The sequence below is a fragment of the Engystomops pustulosus genome, chromosome 3, assembly GCF_040894005.1.
Source record: "Engystomops pustulosus chromosome 3, aEngPut4.maternal, whole genome shotgun sequence".
Classification (NCBI taxonomy): domain Eukaryota; kingdom Metazoa; phylum Chordata; class Amphibia; order Anura; family Leptodactylidae; genus Engystomops; species Engystomops pustulosus.
In genome coordinates this window covers 235,172,959-235,193,327 of record NC_092413.1, presented here as the reverse complement: position 1 = coordinate 235,193,327, position 20,369 = coordinate 235,172,959, and the positions used below count along the sequence as shown (strand labels likewise).

At 50.6% G+C, this 20,369-nt stretch overlaps 2 protein-coding genes across 2 annotated transcripts in view; both read left to right on the top strand.

The window, feature by feature from the left end:
* LOC140123034 (uncharacterized) overlaps positions 1–20,369 on the top strand; it is a 126,740-nt gene that overhangs the window by 57,588 nt on the left and 48,783 nt on the right. The window lies entirely within an intron of this gene.
* LOC140122811 (uncharacterized) lies at positions 1,770–14,368 on the top strand. Its single transcript, XM_072144037.1, has 5 exons — positions 1,770–1,954; positions 8,985–9,085; positions 12,288–12,452; positions 12,531–12,654; positions 13,036–14,368. The coding sequence occupies exons 2-5, from the start codon at positions 9,014–9,016 to the stop codon at positions 13,974–13,976; spliced, it is 1,302 nt and encodes a 433-aa protein (XP_072000138.1). The 5' UTR covers positions 1,770–1,954; positions 8,985–9,013; the 3' UTR covers positions 13,977–14,368.

The following is a 20,369-nucleotide window of genomic DNA, read 5'->3' as shown; positions in this document are numbered from 1 at the left end:
ATGTACGAGCCGGGCGCAGGCTCTAGGGACAATGTACGAGTCGGGCGCAGGCTTTAGGGACAATGTACGAGTCGGGCGCAGGCTCTAGGGACAATGTACGAGTCGGGCGCAGGCTCTAGGGACAATGTACGAGTCGGGCGCAGGCTCTAGGGACAATGTACGAGTCGGGCGCAGGCTCTAGGGACAATGTACGAGTCGGGCGCAGGCTCTAGGGACAATGTACGAGTCGGGCGCAGGCTCTAGGGACAATGTACGAGTCGGGCGCAGGATCTAGGGACAATGTACGAGTCGGGCGCAGGATCTAGGGACAATGTACGAGTCGGGCGCAGGATCTAGGGACAATGTACGAGTCGGGCGCAGGCTCTAGGGACAATGTACGAGCCGGGCGCAGGCTCTAGGGACAATGTACGAGCCGGGCGCAGGCTCTAGGGACAATGTACGAGCCGGGCGCAGGCTCTAGGGACAATGTACGAGCCGGGCGCAGGCTCTAGGGACAATGTACGAGCCGGGCGCAGGCTCTAGGGACAATGTACGAGCCGGGCGCAGGCTCTAGGGACAATGTACGAGCCGGGCGCAGGCTCTGGGGACAATGTACGAGCCGGGCGCAGGCTCTAGGGACAATGTACGAGCCGGGCGCAGGCTCTGGGGACAATGTACGAGCCGGGCCCAGGCTCTAGGGACAATGTACGAGCCGGGCGCAGGATCTAGGGACAATGTACGAGCCGGGCGCAGGCTCTAGGGACAATGTACGAGTCGGGCGCAGGCTCTAGGGACAATGTACGAGCCGGGCCCAGGCTCTAGGGACAATGTACGAGCCGGGCCCAGGCTCTAGGGACAATGTACGAGCCGGGCGCAGGATCTAGGGACAATGTACGAGCCGGGCGCAGGCTCTAGGGACAATGTACGAGTCGGGCGCAGGCTCTAGGGACAATGTACGAGCCGGGCGCAGGCTCTAGGGACAATGTACGAGCCGGGCGCAGGCTCTAGGGACAATGTACGAGCCGGGCGCAGGCTCTAGGGACAATGTACGAGTCGGGCGCAGGCTCTAGGGACAATGTACGAGCCGGGCGCAGGCTCTAGGGACAATGTACGAGTCGGGCGCAGGCTCTAGGGACAATGTACGAGCCGGGCGCAGGCTCTAGGGACAATGTACGAGTCGGGCGCAGGCTCTAGGGACAATGTACGAGTCGGGCGCAGGCTCTAGGGACAATGTATGAGCCGGGCGCAGGCTCTAGGGACAATGTACGAGCCGGGCGCAGGCTCTAGGGACAATGTACGAGCCGGGCGCAGGCTCTAGGGACAAGGTCAGGATCAGGGTCGGGGTCAGGGTCCGTTCCAGAAGTTTATACTTGTTGTCTGGTTACTATGGCGATTACCCGGATCACAGCGCGTGTAACATCCGGGAGCGGCCGCCGCTGGTTTCCATAGGATGAAGGAATTATCCAGGGACACCAATGGTTAATTACACAGCCCCTCCTGTGCTGGTCACATGGTGGTGACATCATCACAGGTCCTTCGGCCTTCCCGCTCACTGCTAAGCTCCGCCCCCATGCACTGGTCACATGTGAGTGACATCAACATAGGTCCTTCAGCCTCTCCTGTTACTGCTGAGCTCCGCCCCTCATTTACTGATCACATGGTGGTGACATCATCACAGGTCCTTCAGCCTCTCCTCTCACTGCTGAGCTCCGCCCCCTGTACTGGTCACATGGTGGTGACAACATCACAGGTCCTTCAGCCTCTCCTCTCACTGCTGAGCTCCGCCCCCTGTACTGGTCACATGGTGGTGACATCATCACAGGTCCTTCTGCTGTTGCAGTGCAGGTCCTGGTGGGTGGTCGGGGCTGTTGTCTCTCTGTTATCAGCCATTATCAGAGGATATATATACACATATACAGCACTGGCTGCCGGCGCCACTCACACTCACACCTGCCCCCAGTGACCCCGCTATAAGGTAAGAAGACACCGGGGGAGGGGGTATTATACACCGGGGAGGGGCTGGAGGGGGGGGATATTATACACCGGGGAGGGGCTGGAGGATATTATACACCGGGGAGGGGCTGGAGGGGGGGGATATTATACACCGGGGAGGGGCTGGAGGATATTATACACCGGGGAGGGGCTGGAGGGGGAGGATATTATACACTGGGGAGGGGCTGGAGGGGAGGATATTATACACCGGGGAGGGGGAGGATATTATACACCGGGGAGGGGGGAGGATATTATACACCGGGGAGGGGCTGGAGGGGGAGGATATTATACACCGGGGAGGGGAGGATATTATACACCGGGGAGGGGATATTATACACCGGGGAGGGGCTGGAGGGGAGGATATTATACACCGGGGAGGGGCTGGAGGGGGAGGATATTATACACCAGGGAGGGGCTGGAGGGGAGGATATTATACACCGGGGAGGGTCTGGAGGGGAAGGATATTATACACCGGGAAGGGCTGGAGGGGAGGATATTATACACCGGGGAGGGGCTGGAGGGGGAGGATATTATATACCGGGGAGGGGCTGGAGGGGGAGGATATTATACACCGGGGAGGGGCTGGAGGGGAAGGATATTATACACCGGGAAGGGCTGGAGGGGAGGATATTATACTCCGGGGAGGAGCTGGAGGGGGAGGATATTATACACCGGGGAGGGGCTGGAGAGGGGAGGATATTATACACCGGGGAGGAGCTGGAGGGGGAGGATATTATACACCGGGGAGGGGCTGGAGGGGAGGATATTATACACCGGGGAGGGGCTGGAGGGGGAGAGGATATTATACACCGGGGAGGGGCTGGAGGGGGGAGGATATTATACACCGGGGAGGGGCTGGAGGGGGAGAGGATATTATACACTGGGGAGGGGCTGGAGGGGGGAGGATATTATACACCGGGGAGGGGCTGGAGGGGGGAGGATATTATACACCGGGGAGGGGGGAGGAAATTATACACCGGGGAAGTGCTGGAGGGGGAGTATATTATACACCGGGGAGGGGCTGGAGGGGGGGAGGATATTATACACCGGGGAGGGGCTGGAGGGGAGAGGATATTATACACCGGGGAGGGGCTGGAGGGGGGAGGATATTATACACCGGGGAGGGGCTGGAGGGGGGAGGATATTATACACCGGGGAGGGGCTGGAGGGGGGAGGATATTATACACCGGGGAGGGGCTGGAGGGGGAGGATATTATACACCGGGGAGGGGCTGGAGGGGGGAGGATATTATACACCGGGGAGGGGCTGGAGGGGGGAGGATATTATACACCGGGGAGAGGGGAGGATATTATACACCGGGGAGGGGCTGGAGGGGGGAGGATATTATACACCGGGGAGGGGCTGGAGGGGGGAGGATATTATACACCGGGGAGAGGGGAGGATATTATACACCAGGGAGGGGCTGGAGGGGGGAGGATATTATACACCAGGGAGGGGCTGGAGGGGGGAGGATATTATACACCGGGGAGGGGCTGGAGGGGGGAGGATATTATACACCGGGGAGGGGCTGGAGGGGGGAGGATATTATACACCGGGGAGGGGCTGGAGGGGGGAGGATATTATACACCGGGGAGGGGCTGGAGGGGGGAGGATATTATACACCGGGGAGGGGCTGGAGGGGGGAGGATATTATACACCGGGGAGGGGCTGGAGGGGGGAGGATATTATACACCGGGGAGAGGGGAGGATATTATACACCGGGGAGAGGGGAGGATATTATACACCGGGGAGAGGGGAGGATATTATACACCGGGGAGGGGCTGGAGGGGGGAGGATATTATACACCGGGGAGGGGCTGGAGGGGGGAGGATATTATACACCGGGGAGGGGCTGGAGGGGGGAGGATATTATACACCGGGGAGGGGCTGGAGGGGGGAGGATATTATACACCGGGGAGAGGGGAGGATATTATGCACCGGGGAGGGGCTGAAGAAGGAGGATATTATACACCGAGGGGAGGATATTATACACCGGGGAGGGGCTGGAGGGGGAGGATATTATACATCGGGGAGGGGCTGGAGGGGAAGGATATTATACACCGGGGAGGGGGGGAGGATATTATACACCGGGGAGGGGCTGGAGGGGGGGAGGATATTATACACCGGGGAGGGGCTGGAGGGGGGGAGGATATTATACACCGGGGAGGGACTGGAGGGGGGGAGGATATTATACACCGGGGAGGGTATTATACACCGGGGAGGGGCTGGAGGGGGGGAGGATATTATACACCGGGGAGGGTATTATACACCGGGGAGGGGCTGGAGAGGGAGGATATTATACACCGGGGAGGGGCTGGAGAGGGAGGATATTATACACCGGGGAGGGGCTGGAGGGGGGGAGGATATTATACACCGGGGAGGGACTGGAGGGGAGGGTATTATACACTGGGGAGGATATTATACACCGGGGAGGGGCTGGAGAGGAAGGATATTATACACCGGGGAGGGGCTGGAGAGGAAGGATATTATACACCTGGGAGGGGCTGGAGAGGGAGGATATTATACACCGGGGAGGGGCTGGAGAGGGCGGATATTATACACCGGGGAGGGTCTGGAGAGGGCGGATATTATACACCGGGGAGGGTCTGGAGAGGGCGGATATTATACACCGGGGAGGGTCTGGAGGGGGGAGGATATTATACACCGGGGAGGGGCTGGAGGAGGAGGATATTATACACCGGGGAGGGACTGGAGAGGGAGGATATTATACACCGGGGAGGGGCTGGAGAGGGAGGATATTATACACCGGGGAGGGGCTGGAGAGGGAGGATATTATACACTGGTATCAGAGATGACCATAAGGGTCTTTGGATACACGAGGCTTTATCCGTCCTCGTCCGCGTTGTAAAGGTGAGTTTGGAATTATATGAGTCTGGTTTCCAGCTCTGGAATGGAGTAACACAGGAAAGACGCACTGTCCTTTCTGAAGATTAGCTCTAGACTGCTTTATTCTCCTGGCACTGAAACTCTTATATGGAAAGTCATAACACACTCTGCAAGGGGCGTGCAAGTACACAAGCGGGCGATACTATTGGGTGGTGTGACCCTGGAAATGCAACACTATTGGATAGTAGCACACAAAGGAATGTAGAACCATTGGCTGTCTTCACATAAACAAAATGCCCCGGTGCTCACCTGGATACCTTCCCCTAGGTGGTGCTAGCGAGCGCTAAGTCTTTGTGTGCTTTGCTTATGGATGAACCCCACCCAAACTTTAGTTATCACTACACAAAGTTATGTAAAATGAATGTTGAGTCTTTAAATTGTCTGACAGTATGATGGCGTCCAAGACCAGTGTGATATCCTTAACATTTCCCTCCTTTTGAGTCTTGCATGGCCTGTAATTCCATCCTGAGTGACCTCCTCAAACTCCAGGTACCCACAGGTAGGCTAAGCCCTTACCTGCTGGACTTGTTAACTCTTCACCAGACCCCCTGGAGGCCAGTCACTCAGGGGTTACAGTCCTGCACGCTCAAATTACATCATTGTGTTCCCATAGTTCACAGGTTTGTACACAGGATGGTTCTCCAACAGGCAGCATCCTCCTCCGCACCGGGCACTTCTCCTGTCGTGGTTCTTACCGCTTGGACGGCCATCTGGGACATGGTGGACTTGATGAGGGGGACCACACAGTGCGCAATAAGTGACGAGAGCAAAATCACAATCCCCAATATCACCCCCACTTACAGGAAACCCTTCCAATCCCCCAACTACAAAGTGAAGGACAAAGTGTCCACCCCAGAGTTTCTCTCGAGTTCCCTGGACAGTCCTTCAATCCTTCCAAGTGCATGGGTAATGGATCCATAGGGGGCGATGTCATCCGGGATGTAACAAGGCGCTCTGGTCTCTGGAAGTCCAAACCTGCAGAAAAAAAAACTTACCACCTTCTTGGCTGCGGCTCTGGCAGTAGCCTTGGTCATGAGAGAAGCTTCTGGCCACCCTGGAAAGAGATCAATGCACACAAGCACGTACTCCTACGTACCACACTTTGGTAGCTGGATAAAATCCATCTGCAGTCTCTGGAAGGGATACAGCGGCTTGGGTGTCACCTTCCGTGGGGTCTTTACCACCTTACCCGGGTTGTGGCGGGCACAGACTATAAAGGCTTTCACTAGTCTAGTGACAGGGGTAGTAACGCCCGGGGAAACCACTGGTGGTTTATGAGCACTAGCATGGCCATTTTGGATGTGTACGTGTCCGTGGGCTACTTGACTTACTGTCGGGTGCAGGGCTCCGGGCAGGCACACCCTCTCTCCCAGCATCCAGGTCCCATCGGCATCTGGGCTCCAGCTTTCCTCCACACTTCCTTCACTTCTGATGACTCTCGGGCCACCAGGGACTGGAACACCTGTGGATCAAACTTTTAGCTCAGAACTCACCGCTGAGACTTCAGGACAGTCTCTGGGCTCCATCTGTGCAGCTGCCTTCACCATCCCGTCAGCCACATACTTGCCCTTGGCTTGTGGAGTTACCACATTGTGTGTGCTTTACTCATTCTAACCTCACCTCTTGTGGAAGTAAGAGAGCATCCATGAGCTCTGTAGTCAGCTGCTTAAAGGGAGGGGGGAGGATGATATTATACACCGGGGGGGGAATTTTATACACCAGGGAGGGGGGGAGGATATTATACACCGGGGAGGGGGGAGGATATCATACACCAGGGAGGGGGGAGGATATTATACACTGGGGAGGGGCTGGAGGGGGGAGGATATTATACACCGGGGAGGGACTGGAGGATATTATACAACGGGGAGGGGGGAGGATATTATACACCGGGGAGGGACTGGAGGATATTATACAACGGGGAGGGGGGAGGATATTATACACCGGGGAGGGGCTGGAGGGGGGAGGATATTATACACCGGGGAGGGGGGAGGATGTCATACACCGGGGAGGGGGGAGGATGTCATACACCGGGGAGGGGGGAGGATGTCATACACCGGGGAGGGACTGGAGGGGGGTCCCTAGAATACTAAAGTTTGAAGACAGAGTGGGACATACCATGGAGGAAGTCCAAGTTTGCCAGCACTGGTGTCGGGGAGATGCCATGGGAGATGTCTACTCTTTTCTTACATGTCTCAAACACCAAGAAAGTGGGAAATATCTTTTGATGGAACCACGAAAAAAGCTGATGGACTATTTATTGAAATCTGAATAGTTCCAGCAGGGAGGGGGGATTAGATGTGAAGGTGCGTTCTACCCTAGAGGACAGTAATTGATGGAGTTGCTGTATCTGTTGCTGTGACCTGTTTAGTGCTACGTGGATTTCTGATACCTCGGCTGAACATTACAGGAAAGCTGCTGCTATCAGTGCGATCTGCTGTGGTCCTCCCTTTATAACCAGATCCCATCACTGCTGCCCGAAGGACAAGAGAAAGACCAAAGTGTTACTTACTTTTACAATAAAATAGTTTTATGCTGCGTCATACGATAGTCACAGAGCAGTCAGCCCTTTATAGCTAACCTATAGGACCTCTGACTCCGTATCCATCAGGTAAGTGAAATGTACAGAAGCTGCTGCTCCCACCCAGACATCACGGGAGGAGAAACCATCACAGGAGGGAATGTGTGAGGCTTCCACGCTACACAAAGGAGACGCACATAAAAGCAAAACAATAAAATCTAAGGGGATAAAAGAACCGAGGACCTTGATCAGCTCTGCAGGTTGGACCTGATTCTGATGGAGAATCTTTTGCATATCTCCCTAATCCCGCCCCTTTTTGTGTGAGGGGTGTGGCCACACCTGCACCGGGGTGAGAGGATGGGGTTATCTTCTCTCTGTCTAGTAATATCCGGCTTCATGATGATCATTGATGCAGCCAGAGGGCGCAATAACAGTTTTCTGAGAAAATACTTTTAAGGAGTATTATTAAAGGAGGAGGAACAAGAAATTTTTGAGTAAAGCAAATTAACATGTAAGAAGATACATTATATATAAAAAACTACTATTTGGATGTCTACTCGCATCTGTGAACGGGTAACAAAGAGCCTTAGCCCTGCACAGTCCTATTTTACAGGAGTTTAGAGGACAATAGGGCCACCGCTCATCTGAAGACGTAAGTGTGACCTCAGCTCTACCCACCTAAGCCCCAGACTAGGAACAGGCCCCGGGGTATACGGCTCTCACCTGCTGCAGGAATAGAGACCTCCCGAATGAAGCCTCACTGCCTATTCATGAGCAGTATCACTTAGCCGCAGCTCGGCCCCTACGGCAAGCGCAGGGAAGACGCCGCGTGTGTGCATGATGTCCACCACACTTGTGCAGATGTTAATGCAAGAAATATCCAAGAATCTGGATCAAAAAAGTATAAACAAGGAATTAAAATCTATGAATTATGACAGCGTTTGCTTTGAAGTATTGTTTTTGCATAGTCCTAAGTAGCCATTTCAGTAGACGAGACACAAGGAGTGACGGCGGGTGACGATACATCTACTGGCCTAGTGACCAAGAGTGACTCCGGTGATCCTGCTCACCCTGGAGTAAATATCAGCAATTGGCCTTGATAACCGTTCATATAACAGAAGGTTTTTTTTATTTAGTATTTTTTTCCTGCATATTATTCCAACCCTACGTGATGACTTCTCCAATCTTCTGCTGATCTTCAGTATGGTATATATTAGATGGTGCCTGTGAGGTCTGGCCCTCGTAGACATTTGTAGCTGGTGGCCTGGAGACCATTGACATGCCTGTGACATCTAGATGGGTAATTCTTTCCAAACCTGTTACTTCTGAATCTTGTAGTAATGTTAAGGAGTCCGCACCGCACTGCAGACTTTCGGTTCTGGTTCAGTCGCAGCGCCAGACAATTAATGTGCTGGGGGAACATTTCCCGCACAGGTGTAATCGCATGGTGGAGAGTAGGAATAGTAAATCCAGCAGTGGAGGCTCAGGTGATGTGGCCCCTGTATGGGTGAGGGCCCCTCCTCTCACCATGCACCTGCCTACAGTAGTGGGCCCTCCAGCTTATCCAGTTTCCTCATCTTCTCCTCCAGACGCTCCTTATCCTGAGTGACCACCAAGGATGGACAAGGACGAGATCACCAGAAGAATATTCAGCTTCACCCTGGAGATCCTACATCTGCTAAGTGGGGAGGTAAACCTTTTTTTGAGTTTATGAGTGAGAAACGCAGTAGTCGATGGAAGGAGGCATCACAAGAAAATAAAGTACCATCAGGGAAAGAGAGGAGCTGTGACCAATTACTACTGACCAATCATTTAACCAATTATAGCTCCGATTAGAAGAGACATGACTGCTGTCATTGTGCCATATTATGTTCCCATGGTTTTATCCAATGGCGCACTTCATGTCTGATGGTTTTCAAGTGCAGAAACTTTTCCAGGTTTGAAAGGAGAATCCTAAGCAAAAGTATTTTGGATAGAGGGGGTCTAGTCCCAACCAGGTCTGTAGAATAGCTTGTAGTTGTACATAGAGATTAAGAAGAGTGGGTCCATGTGGATAGGAGTGTTCGGAAGTGTAGACCACAAACCTTTGCTACAGCATCTAATAAAGGAGAAAGAATTTCCCTAAATCTGTCCAAGGGCTGAAATTTGTAAGTTTCAGTCATTTAATTGAGCATAGTTTTCCAGGATAGAGCAGAATGCTTCAGACGTCATTTTGTAAGTGTGATATTTGAAGTCACATGAAACGTTGTGTGAGGGGGGAAGCATCACATTTGGAAAACAACTTCTAAAGCAATAGGTCCCATTCCACTTCACTTAGACAAACTGTATGGAAAAAATTAGCTCTTGCAGTTCGAATTGACCATAGGCTAAAGGGCAGACGTAAAGTGATAGTAGAGCTTGTTCATCCCTTTGTGTTGTCTTCTCTTACTTCTAAAACATCTTCCTCCCTTCTGCTATCTCTGAACCAAAACCAAAGCAACTGGGGCCTATGGATGCAAAGAATTTCACGTGTCTGTATTGCTGTAAACGAGGCCACTTCCTGCGGAACTGCCCCACCAGACCCAGGTCATCGTAACCGCCCCCTCCCCTCCCAGTGCCTGAGTAGTAGTCGGAAGATTTACCTTTATTGATTTTGCATCTGGCTTGGTAGAAGTGAAGCGGGACCAGATTGGCTTGGGGGAAAATCAGTTTCAAAACATTTCAGGTATACATGCAGGTTAATAGTGGCATCGAAAACCAGCTCACCTTCCAGCAATGTAAAGTGTCCTGGTAGGGCACGGATCGCCCCTCTGTTCGGGCCATATAGACAATTAAAAAATTCCGATATCCAGCCTTGTCAGGAACAACTTATTTTCTTTATTTCAGGCAAATATTAAAATTCCATAGCAAGTAATCTTGGCCAACGCGTTTCAAACAGGCTAGCCGTTCTTAGTCATTGACCTAGTCGTTGTCATGCTGGAAAGGTTGTGTGAGCAGCAGCAGGCAATAGTGGAATTCCAGCTCCTGGAAAGTAGTAGCAAACAGCACTTCACCAATGACTGGGCCTGCGTGAGGGACATTTGTTCAGTGCTGCACTGCTTCCACTATACCACCAATATGATGCCATTATCCGATTTACCATCCCCATTTTCTGCCTGCTTGAAAAATCTCTTGAGACCATGAGGGATGATGTAATGTTGGCACAGGAGGAAGAAAAGGAGGAACAAATGTCAGGCCGATCCACACATGGCACGCAGGTTGGGTTGCTGATTAGTGGTTAGTTACTGCACTGTATAGCTAAGGGACAGTTTTGGAAGAGGAGAATTAGGTTGAGGTTTCCCCAAGCAGGATAACTCCCAGAGAAGCTCAGAGACATCACTGAAGCGTGGCTGAGGGATACTGAGGACAGCTTGTCCTTGATTCTGCTGCAGCTGTAGTGCCTGCACAATGACACCTGAGTTGCCAGAATAGTCACCATAGTCAATAGGAGACAGACTGTCATTCACCTGGTGGAAGATTACCTGTCCACTTGTCTCTTGATACTAAAGATGGGTCCTTCCCGTTCAATTTCTGAGGTGCTGTCCGGCCCTGTGGCTAGTGTGCTGTCAGAGCGCTTGTTCAGCATGGGCCATGATCCATCCTCTACAACCAACGTGGACATCCTTTTGTCCATTAAGATGAACCAGGCAGCGCTTGTATGAGTGGTTAGGGAGTCCAATAGTTAGAGTCCAAGTCAAATTCACTGGATATAAAATTGAAATGGTCAAATACCACATTCAATGAATTTCAAAATGTGGCAGCTGCCCTGTTCTTACCCCATTACACCTTATGACTTCCATTTTAAGGCCATTTTTGGATGTTAAAATTCGAGTTCCCATTGACTTTAATAAGGTTTGCGTTCGTCTGTATTCCGAACCAGATTTTACAATCTTTCGACAAACTTAATTGCTCATCAATACTCGCAAACCATAGTAGTAAGGGACAAGTATGAGACATTCCCTCCCTGCACAAAAGTAAAAAACATAGAGGTGACGACAATGCAAAAACAGAAGAATATTCTCCATAGCCAGATCACAGCCAAGGGAGCAAACCCAGTACAAAATCACAGGGTGCAAGAATAAACAGAAAAAAGGCAAGAGTACAGAGAAAATAGGATACCAAGATACCAGGAGTTCACTACAAACTAAGACTATAGTAAGCAAAATGTATCGACCAGCAGGAGCGTATAGCAGAACTGTGGTTCTGGCCCAGAATGTGATTGGAATCAGTCACCGTCAGTCACCCTTATTCCTTCAGCCAGGCTTCATCATGGTCTGCTTAGCTAAGTCGTCTTATACCTCACTAATGAGAGGCGATCCCAGACACCTGACTTTTCTCCAGATCAATCGCAAGGCGTGGACTGAAGAGGGTGAGAATGGCAAGTACCAACCTACCTGCTATTCCCTACAAATCCATCCCAATACACAGTTTCTTTTACTGATAATGAAGCATTGTGAATTTCTTTTCATCTTTCCTATCTAAGTAACCGGGTGAGATGTAGCCCCCTTCATTGAACAGACATTGGGGGCCTTTAGTGTCCACGAGAAAAAGAGATCGGATCTTGTCTAGTCTCAGAAAATAGCCAGAGACCAGGTAAACGGCTGAATATCGAGAACAAAAGCTGTGGGAGGACCAGCAGGAAAGTGACTGGTTTGTTCCTCCTAGCTTCCTCCTTTCTTGCTTGCGATCATCCATGGTGGATGTAACCAGTCAAACAATGGGATAGATAGTGATAACGATCTTGTGAACCACTATTAGACTCCGTAATGACTTTGGCTCAGGCCGTTCTAAATAAAGGAGTGCTAGAGACTGTGAAATGTGTTATGGAAGGATATTGTGTATGTAAAAATGTCATAGAGTTTCTCTATACACAGGAGTATACATTAGTGAAGAGGACTTCAGGAGATGGTGTGGCCTCTAGCAGCCATGAGTCCAAGGGATGTAGGACCCCCATCCCAGAGCCTCCCCCTCTCCCCCTGATCCATGAGCAGAGGATCCTAGAACTGACCATGAAGATGACTGCGCTGCTGACTGGAGAGGTGACACTGCTGGGGATGCTGGGAAATGATCCGGCACTGGAGGGGTCTGGGTGATGACTGTGTCATTGTGTGTGTCAGGTTCCTATAAGGTGTCAGGATGTGGCTGTGTATTTCTCCATGGAAGAGTTGGCATATTTAGAGGGACACAAGGATCTGTACCCGGATGTCATCATGGAGAACCCCCGGCCCCGCACATCACACGGTAAGAGGGGACAGATCCTATGATAATATTCTGGTGTGTGGGATATGTTGTATTCTAGCTAATTAAATACATAATGTTCTAGCGATGAAAGCTCTAACACAACAATATGTCCTGGGCCACATGCACGGCCATTTCTAATTGTATATGATCCACCTAATAAGTCAAAGCTTAGGAAACTCGTATCGCCACAATCACTTGTACTTCCCGAGCTTCATGGAGTGTCCCTTGCTGGCAGCTGTCCTCGGGTTTCATCCTCAGGGATTGGCATTGGCATTGATAATATAGTAAAACTAGCACATTGGAGGAGATATATATATAGAGAGAGAGAGAGGTATATAGACAGATATCGCCACTTACGAAATTTACTTTCAATCCTAACAGATAATTTCAGTAAGAATTCTGAGGGAAACGTCCTGATATTTTTACAAGGAGCAAATGAAGTTGTCCTGCCGCCCTCTTCCAGAGAAAATCTCATTACCTTTATTATATCTCCAGGATCTCAGGTTACAAATCCGTTATACGAACCTTCTTCCAGCCAGATTATCGCCACAAATGAAGGGTTTAAGTGCAGTGAATGTGGACAGCTGTTTGTTAATAAATCAGGGCTTGTTAAGCACAGCAAAGTCCACGCACGAAAGATGCTCTGCTCATGTTCAGAGTGTGGGAGAAGCTTCACCGACATGACAAGTCTTGTTATACACGAGAAGAGCCATGCAAAGAAACGGCACGCAAAGGAGAAGCCGCATCCGTGCTCCGTGTGTGGGAAACGCTTCTCTGATCCGACCATTCTGGCTGCCCACGAGAGAAGCCACAACGCAGAGAAACTGCTTTTATGCTCAATATGTGGAAAACACTTTACGGATAAATCGTCGCTCGCTGCACACGAAGAAGTCCACAAAGTAGAGCGGCCGTTCTCCTGCTCGCAATGTGGCAAGAGCTTCATAACGATTATTGGTCTTAAGGCACATAATAAAGTTCATAGGGAAGAAAAACCCTATTGCTGTTCGGTGTGTGGGAAACGCTTTGCAGGTAAATATGGTCTAACCGTACACCTAAGAATTCACACCGGAGAGAAGCCATTTTCTTGTTCAGAATGTGGGAAAAGTTTTACAAATAAATCGGATCTTGTTAAACATCATAGAAGTCACACGGGAGAGAAGCCTTTCTCATGTACAAAATGTTTGAAATGTTTTATTACTAAAACCAAACTTCGAGATCATCAGCGAACTCACACGGGAGAGAAGCCCTATTCATGTTCTATCTGTGGAAAATGCTTTGGTGATAAAGCCCAACTGCTTAAACACGATAAAACTCATACGTGATAGAAGCCAAATGCATCTCCAAAGGTCATAAAGCTACGAGCCGCGCAGCAGAGAAGCAAATCACACGAAAACCCGAGGGATGGAAAATGCTAAAAGAGCGCAAATGGATTTGTTGTTAATTTAGTTTTTTGGTTTCTTACCTATCACTCCTTCCGTCTGACTCCTCTATTCTTCCCTTTATTTGTATGACATCTACATTTACGTGATTTACTCTCTACCGCTCCCTGCTTGCACCTACTGCTCTTAACCCCTTAACACTTTGCGCCATAGCTCTATGTCGCAGAGGTGCAGGGAAAGTATGAAGAGGGCTCACAGGCTGAGACCTCTTCATACAAGGGTGGGGGTTGTTGCATATTGCTGCAAACCCCCACCGCTAATAACCTCTCCGTTGCCACCGGTGGCATTTAAAAGACGGCGGCACGTGGTTGCTATGGTAGCCTCAGGTCTTCGTTTGACCCGAAGCTATCTGGCTTCTGCAGATTCGTTACAATGAGCCAGTGGCTCATTGTAATGAATGACCTGCAAAAATGCCATATATTGCAATACAGAAGTATTATACAGGAGTATTGTCCAAATGTCCGAAATGCGACTTTTACACCATTTTACATGACATAAAAAATGGAATAAAAAGTGATCAAAATGTCGCACAGACCTCAAAATGGTAGCAATGAAAACGTTGGCTCATTTCACAAAAAATGACCCCTCCCCCAGCTCCGTACCCCAAAGTATGAAAAAGTTATTAGCGTCAGAAGATGTACACATTCATTTAATTTTTGAAATTGTATTAAAATGCAATAAAACCTATAAATCTGGAGTCACCGCGATCGCACCGAACCACAGAATAAAGCTGAGGTGTTATTTGGAGTGCACAGTCAAAGTCGTAAAAACTGAGCCCACAAGCACGTGACGTGCATTTTAAAAAAATTTTTTTCCACATTTGGAATTTTTTTTCAGCTTCGCAGTACACGGCATGTTAAAATAAATAACATTACGGGAAAGTAAAATTTGTTACGCGCAAAATAAGCCCTCACACAGGTCTGCACACGGAGACAGGGAAAAGTTATGGATTTATGAAGATGGAGTGCGAGAAATGAGCGGAAAAAAAACAGCGTCCTTAAGGGGTTAAATTACAGGTTTGTTGCTGTATATTTCATTCTCCTGGAAACGTTTAATAAAAACTGTTTTTAAAAAGGTGGCAAATTCTTCACAGCTAATTTAATTTTTTTTATACAATTTCCCTGAGGTCATTGGTGAGCGGGATCCAAGGAGGAGAAATATTGTGGATAGAAGGAAGAAGACAAGAGCCGCGTTTAGTACCAAAGCCGTGATGCTTCTTATTACTGCAGTAACACACGGGGGACAGGAAGGACCACGAGATTATCACTTCTATCAGATCTCATCTTCACTCATACAAGATAGAAAGATAAGGAGATTGAATAGAAGAAATCCAAAAACAAACTAAATTTACAGAGAAAAAGAGAGAAGAAAAAAGAATAGGACCTAAACAGTTCCAGGCAGGATCAGTACAAACCTAATGTGCAAAGGGAGAGCAACTATAAAGCGATCTCCCTGCAAGGATCAACTAGTGTGTTACTGTAGAGGCAAAATCATTGCCAGACCGTATAGCGAGCAGAGACTTTGTCGTAATACCATGGTACTTTAGCCACCATTAGGGTCAGTGGACCACTGCGGGAGATGGCACCTGGGACCGGAATCTAAGTGGCACCCGGTCTTCACCAGAGCCCGCCGCAAAGCGGGAGGGTCTTGCGGTGGCGTGCTGCCACCAGGTTGGTCCACCACGAATTCAGCAGGCAGTCTCGTGGTCAGGAGCAAGCAGAAGTTCTGGGCAGGGGGCAGAGGTGCAGAGTCGGGAACGGAGCAGAAGGTCAAGGTTGGCAGAACAGGAGCAATGTCAGGGTCAGATCCGGGGTCACAACAGGAGATCAACGCAGGAGAATAGGGAATGCAGGGAACACGCTAAGGAAGCTTTCTCTAAGGCTGGTATCTCAAATATCCGTCGGAGGTTGATGGGAGCAGCCGACCTTTATGGAAAACCCAAAAGTGGCAGCGCCAATCAGCGCTGCGCTGGCCCTTTAAATTTTCTAGAGCCAATACAAGTGCACCCTAGCCAGGACAGGAGCAGTAACGTGGAGAGGTGAGTGCAACCAGGGGAAGGGCGCCACGAAGAGGGGCACGGGTGTGCCTGTGATCCGAGTCATGGATTGCAGGGACACCCATGACAGTACCCCCCTTCAGCCTCCCCCTCTTCTTGGTTTGAAGAGACTTCAGTCCAGGTGATCTCTTCAGGCTCCCAGGATCTCTCCTCTGGCCCGAACCCCTTCCATTCTACAAGGAAGAACTGCTTACCTCTCACGGTCTTCATGTCCAACACCTCCTTGACCTCATAGATATCAGTGGAGTCAGCCTCAGGAGGAGTAGATTGCTGAGAGAAGCGGTTCAAGATGACGGGTTTCAGGAGGGAGACATGGAAGGAATTCGGGATGTGCATAGTAGGAGGAAGTGGCGTTTGTACGCCACAGGATTGATGCACTGAATTACCTCAAAGGGACCAGGAAAGAGAGGACCAAGCTTGTAACTGGGGATTTTCAGCCAGACGTATCTGGAGGATAACCACACTTTGTCACCCGGAGAGAGGACCGGAGGATTTCTGCTCTTCTTATCAGCCTGGGCCTTGGTGTGGTCAGTGGCACGGAGAAGATACTGATGAGTCTGTTTCCAGATGGATTTGAGGTCCTGCACCAGTCCCTCTACCGCAGGAACATCCAAAGGAGTGGACAGAGGAACCGGAGGAAGAGGCATACATCCGTAAATCACAAAGAAAAAAGCTGCCCCAGCAGACCCAGAGTCCAGGGAATTATAGAAGGACTCAGCCAAAGGTAACAGATCGGACCAGTTATTTTGACGGGCAGAGACGAAGTGGCGGAGGTAACATCCCAAAGTCTGATTCACCCTTTCTACTTGATCATTCGACTGTGGGTGATAGGCAGAAGAAAAGTCTAGATTAACTTGCAGCTGGTTACACAAGGAACGCCAGAACTTGGACACAAACTGAACCCCTCGGTCGAACATGATGTGTTGCGGATGTCCGTGCAGCTGGAAGATATGCTGCAAGAAGAGCCCTGGAAGGGGAACAAAATGGAACATCTTGGAAAACTTGTCAGTCACCACCCAGATGACGGTATTGCCAGAGGAGAGAGTAAGATCAGTGACAAAGTCCATAGCCACGTGAGACCACGGGCGACTGGGTACTGGCAGTCCAGCCGAGACAGAAGTAACAGTCCAGTCGGTTTAAGGCGTGAGGCCTTGTTACGTGCAGGTACTGACACTGAGGAGTACAGGAATTGTCAGGCGTGGAGAAGCTGTATCCACACCTAGGGACGCTTCTCCCAAGAACCCTAGGTGCTGGCGTTTCTTAGACGTTGGGGGCGCACAGGACAGGACCCAATGAAGTGCTTAGGACTGGCACAGTACAGGCAGAGATTCTCCTGACAACGTCTGGAATGTTCCTGGATGGAGAGTCGTGTTTTATCCACTTGCATAGGCTCCTCTGCAGTGCGGCCGGAGGCTGGAGCGGCCTTTGGAAGGCAGGAGCCAAGGGAGGTTGACATCGAAGCCGGGCTTGCAGATGCTCATGACGCAACTCCTCATCACGCTCCATGAACTGGTTGTCAATCCAGGTGGCCAGGGTGATGAGACCACTCAGAGTAGCCGGTAGTTCACGGGCGGCCAATGCGTCCTTAACTTCAGAACAGTCCCTTTTTAAATGTTGCAGACAGAGCCGCATCGTTCCAGGAGAGCTCGGAATCCAGGATACAGAAGTGGACTGCATACTCGCCAACCGATAAGCCCCCTTGGCGCAGGTTCAGCAGCGCTTTTTCAGCTGAGGAGGCTCATGCAGGTTCCTTAAACACTGACCGGAATTCCGCCAGGAATGCAGTATGGGTAGCCGTGACTGGATCACCTTGTCCCATAGAGGGGTAGCCCAGGCCAGGGATTTCCCAGAGAGTAAACAATAAATGCCACCTTGGACCGCTCAGTGACAAACTGAGCTCATGAGTTCTATGTGCAAGGAGAACTGAGTAATAAAGCCCCTGCACAACTTGGGGTCCCCATCATACTTGTCAGGCATAGGCAGTCTGAGCCTAGGTTCAGCGGCAGGGAGACAAGCCGGGGTAACAGGAGACGTCACAGGAGTAGTCGCAGGAACCTGACGTGGAGTAATCAGCAACTGTTGTAGCACGGCCGTGACTTGTCCTAGGTCTTCTCCTTGTGAAGAAATCTGCTGGTAAGATCAGACCGTTTCGGAAGCAGCACCTTGGCGGGGTCCATGGCCAGACCTTACTGTCAGGGCTCGGGGTCAGTGAACCTCCTGGACCACTGCTGGAGATGAGGCTAGCCGACACCTGGGCAACCGGTCTTCATCAGAGCCGCCGCCAAGCGAGATGGTCTTGCTGTGGCGTGGTGCCACCAGGTGGTTCCACAGGTGCAACCAGCCAACAATGGCAGCCAAGGTCAAAGTACCAATTCAGCGGGCAATCTCGGAGTCAGGAGCAGGCAGATGTTCAGGGTAGGCGGAAGAGGTGCAGAGTGGGGAACGGAGCAGAAGGTCAAGGCTGGCAGAACAGGAGCAATGTCAGGGTCACAACAGGAGATCAATGCAGGAGAATAAGGAACACAGGGAACACACAAAGGAAGCTTTCTCTAATGCTGGTAGCTTAAAGATCCGGCGGGGTTTGATGCTAGCAGCTGGCCTTTATGGAGAACCTGGAAATGCCAGCGCTTGCCTTGAAATTTTTGAAAGCCGGCACGCGGCCCTAGGGAGCAGGGATGCTTGCGCTGCCTAGCCGGGACAGGAGAAGGAGCATGGAGAGGTGAGTGCTGGTCAGGGGACGGGGCGCCACGGAGAGGGGCACGAGTCATCCGAGTCATGATTTGCAGGGACACCCGTGACAGTTTCCATGCGTTTAATGGTGGGTAACAGAGGATTTCTGTGGTCTTTACAGCATGAGAAAGTATTGCAGGAGTCCATTTTTAATAGTTGAAATGGGAGAATAAGAGAGCGGAACCCAAATAATGATGTCACACAGGACATTATATGATATATATATATAACTATACAGACACCTAATAGATGTCACACAGGACATTATATGATGTATATATGACTATACAGATACCTAATAGATGTCACACAAGTAGGTTTGTCCCTTGGGCAATCCCAATGTGAAGTTCCAATAAAGGACTGCAAGTTGAATATTTTACCAACGTTGCCTCTGAGTGATCCCTGTGCCAGGCTGTTTACCCCCAAGGTTGCCCCATCCTCCATCACCCAGGATTGCCCCAGGGACAAACCAACACCTTCAGCCTTTTCTTGTACCTTCCACCTGCCAGGCTGTGGCCTCCGTTCTCTGGTACCAAGCACCGCGACCACCTACAAGTGCTAGGCCATGCTCAGCCAGCTGCTCAGGTACCCAGGGTTCTGACTCCCACAAGCCCCCCAAAAGACTAGGCCCTGGTGGGGGATGTTGCACATTAAGAGGCTAATATTGATGTATTGCACCCATTCACATTGTAAGAACCATTGTCGGCCTTTATAAAAACTTTTTTGACTACTTAAAAGTTCCATGCACTAAGTTGGGATTCCCGTCACTTGAAATATGTATGGCTGTTAGTTTCTTAAAGTTGTTTGCCCGTAAAAGAAAGTTCTCAAATTCTCCTTTATTGTACAGTGTTATTGGGGTTTAGCTCCTATCACTCAGTGATGGTCGGTGTAAGATTCCAGAGTGCGAGCGGCGACTCTCTGAGCAGACACTTCATGATCCCTCTGTGCTGTGAGCGGGGAGTCTCTGAGCAGACACTTCATGATCCCTCTGTGCTGTGAGCAGGGACTCTCTGAGCAGACACTTCATGATCCCTCTGTGCTGTGAGCGGGGACTCTCTGAGCAGACACTTCATGATCCCTTTGTGCTGTGAGCGGGGACTCTCTGAGCAGACACTCCATGATCCATCTGTGCTGTGAGCGGGGACTCTCTGAGCAGACACTTCATGATCCCTCTGTGCTGTGAGCGGGGACTCTCTGAGCAGACACTTCATGGTCCCTCTGTGCTGTAAGCGGGGACTCTCTGAGCAGACACTTCATGATTCCTCTGTGCTGTGAGCGGGGACTCTCTGAGTAGACACTTCATGATCACTCTGTGCTGTCAGAGGGGACTTTCTGAGCAGACACTCCATGATCCCTCTGTGCTGTGAGCGGGAACTCTCTGAGCAGACACTTCATGATCCCTCTGTGCTGTGAGCGGGGACTCTCTGAGCAGACACTTCATGATCCCTCTGTGCTGTGAGCGGGGACTCTCTGAGCAGACACTTCATGAT

Bases quoted from the DNA above. Each gene is read 5' to 3' on its own strand.
- LOC140122811 (XM_072144037.1), top strand. From the start codon at position 9,014: ATGGACAAGGACGAGATCACCAGAAGAATATTCAGCTTCACCCTGGAG. The intron at 9,086-12,287 runs GTAAACCTTTTT...CTCTATACACAG, and splicing joins TACATCTGCTAAGTGGGGAG to GAGTATACATTAGTGAAGAG. The intron at 12,655-13,035 runs GTAAGAGGGGAC...CAATCCTAACAG, and splicing joins CCGGCCCCGCACATCACACG to ATAATTTCAGTAAGAATTCT.